Source organism: Teleopsis dalmanni, chromosome 1 (genome assembly GCF_002237135.1).
Source record: "Teleopsis dalmanni isolate 2A chromosome 1, ASM223713v2, whole genome shotgun sequence".
NCBI lineage: Eukaryota > Metazoa > Arthropoda > Insecta > Diptera > Diopsidae > Teleopsis > Teleopsis dalmanni.
Window position 1 is genome coordinate 39,178,311 of NC_051846.1, and position 2,537 is coordinate 39,180,847.

Consider the following 2,537-nt stretch of genomic DNA (forward strand, 5'->3'; position numbering starts at 1 on the left):
AATTACATTACCGTCCTCAATCGAACTCGCCAACGAACTTAAAGAAAGAAATTGGATAGAGAAAAATATAATGAAAGAAATTAAAAGTTATTGATGTTTTATTTAATACTAGGTGACCCCGCGAACTTCGTACCGCGTAACAGTCAATAAATGTTATATTAAATTATAGGTAAACTAAATTTAGAAATTTATTAACGTAATAAAATGAATACAAAAAATTTATTGTATTCAATAGTTTATTAGGATATTGATATATAATTAATTATTTGAATGGTTTGTCAGCAAGAACCTATGGGTTGCACTCCGATTGATTCTCTTCAATAAAGAACCTTGTGATATACGATATTTTTTGTTTTTTTATCAGGCGCAAGAACAAATAAAGCAGATGGTTTGCCTACACGTGAACATGCCACGTACAATTGACCATGTGAAAAACATGCATTTTCTAGATTCAGACCACAAACACTAAAGGATTGGCCTTGTGATTTATTTATAGTCATAGCGAATGCAAGCCGAATAGGAAATTGAATTCGTTTAAACTCAAAGGGCATATCGATTGAGATCATTGGAATCCTCGGAATGAGAACTTCATCACTTCTGAATTTTCCGTTGAGTATCATTGCGTGAATCACATTGGCCATCAGTTTTGTTATCACTAAACGCGTTCCATTGCATAGTTTTGGTTAGTTTAGATTTCGAAGCATAATGTCTACCGAACCAATCTTTAATTGTAAATTGTACGGTGGTAAACCAGGCACATCCAAGGAGTTCAAAAATTCAGTTGGATAGTTGGTAGCTTCTTCTTCGTTTGTTACACAGTCAATAGATTTGAATGTATGCAGAGTACCAACGATTTGATTTTGAATTACAAAGCTTAAGTCATTCACATCTTTGTTCTTAGCTGCCAAAATTGCTCGCTCACTCAACCATTTTTTGTTTTTATGATTATCAATGATGTTCGGAAATACTTCATTGATGAGTTCGTCTTTTGATGAGACGAAATTGCAAAAATTTGAAGGAAATGCAATTAATCCGCTCGATTCTTCAACAGCTACACGGCCATTACCGATTAACAGCAATTGCTTGGAGAACTCTTCAGCAGATGCATCGTTTACCAATGCAACTCTCATGTTTGTTACCAGCTGAAGTTTCTTCACATAGCGCCAAAGATTTGATGATTTAAGGCAAGCATTTATTTCGTCAGCAGCAGTCGATTTTGGAATGACTGGGAGTGTTTGACGAAAATCGCCAGACAGTAAAATCAGTGCGCCTCCAAAACATCTGGAGTCATTGCGAAGATCTTTCAATGTTCTGTCAAGTGCTTCTAATGCGCGTTTGTGCGCCATTGTGCATTCGTCCCAGAAGATAATTTTAGATGCTACTAAAACTTTAGCCATTGCAGAATACTTCGCAATATTACATATCGGTTGCTCGGTAGTTTGAAGGTTTAACGGCAATTTTAACGCTGAATGAGCCGTACGGCATCCTTCTAACAATGTAGCCGCTATTCCAGAAGAAGCAACTGCTACCGCAATGTCGGATCTCGCACGAACAGTGGAAAAAATTAATGACATGAGGAATGTTTTACCAGTTCCACCGAGGGCGTCCATGAAAAAAAGCCACCATTTTCTTCATCAATCGCTTTCATTAATGTTAAACTTCCTTCTGTTGCGGATTCAATAGAGGTACATTAGTTTGAACTGATTGGTCTAATTCATGTCGATCATATTCACGTTCACGTTCCAATTCTCGATTAAATGCGTTATTTATTCCACGATCAGGAGCTGGCATTCCTAATCTGACAAACAAACTACCGCACGTATGGTAACATATGTCTTCGATCAAGAGCAAAGCCTGATTATGCATTTCATCATTCACCTCAAGATCGGGATTTCTTGAACTGACACGAATTCTATGTAAAATGTCTTCTGACATGTTATCCTTATATTTGTTCCACAGATCACGTGGATTCGATGGTGTATTGATAACAATATTTATTTATTATATTTGAATTTATTATATTTGAAATTTGAAATATTTGAAATATTTGAAAAAAAAATTTAAAAAGAAATCAATATCACTAAAACTGTCGAACTGTCAACAGTTTGAAATAGCATTTACAAATTTATTATTTTTGCTAAAATTAGTGGATTTTTCCAATATTTTATAATGTATTCTGCTATTCGGAGCGGAGACGATTCCAACAAATCAAAGATAATTAAAATCGGTTTAGCCGTTCTTGAGTTATGAGTGGTGTAACTAACACAACTCTTTCTTTTATGTATATAGATTATATATGTACTTACTTAGCTATTATAGACGTCGGTTGATTTTGTCCTCGTCTAGTAAAATCCGCCAACCAAACCGATCACTGGCTAGCTGGTGCCAGGTGATAGCACTGAGTGCCTTCAAAATATTGGTCACCTAATCTTTTTAACGAAATTGCGAAGAAACTCTATCGAATGTTTTACCAGTGAGCACAGAATCAAACACATTCCTACCAAAAGCACTTTCGTTCATTCGCACGACATCACCAA

General features: G+C 35.6%; 1 protein-coding gene across 1 annotated transcript; it reads right to left on the bottom strand.

The window, feature by feature from the left end:
- Positions 1 to 683: 683 nt before the first annotated feature.
- Positions 684 to 1,574, bottom strand: LOC119679846 (ATP-dependent DNA helicase pfh1-like). The gene has a single exon (XM_038092418.1). The coding sequence runs from the start codon at positions 1,572 to 1,574 to the stop codon at positions 684 to 686; it is 891 nt and encodes a 296-aa protein (XP_037948346.1).
- Positions 1,575 to 2,537: the final 963 nt, after the last annotated feature.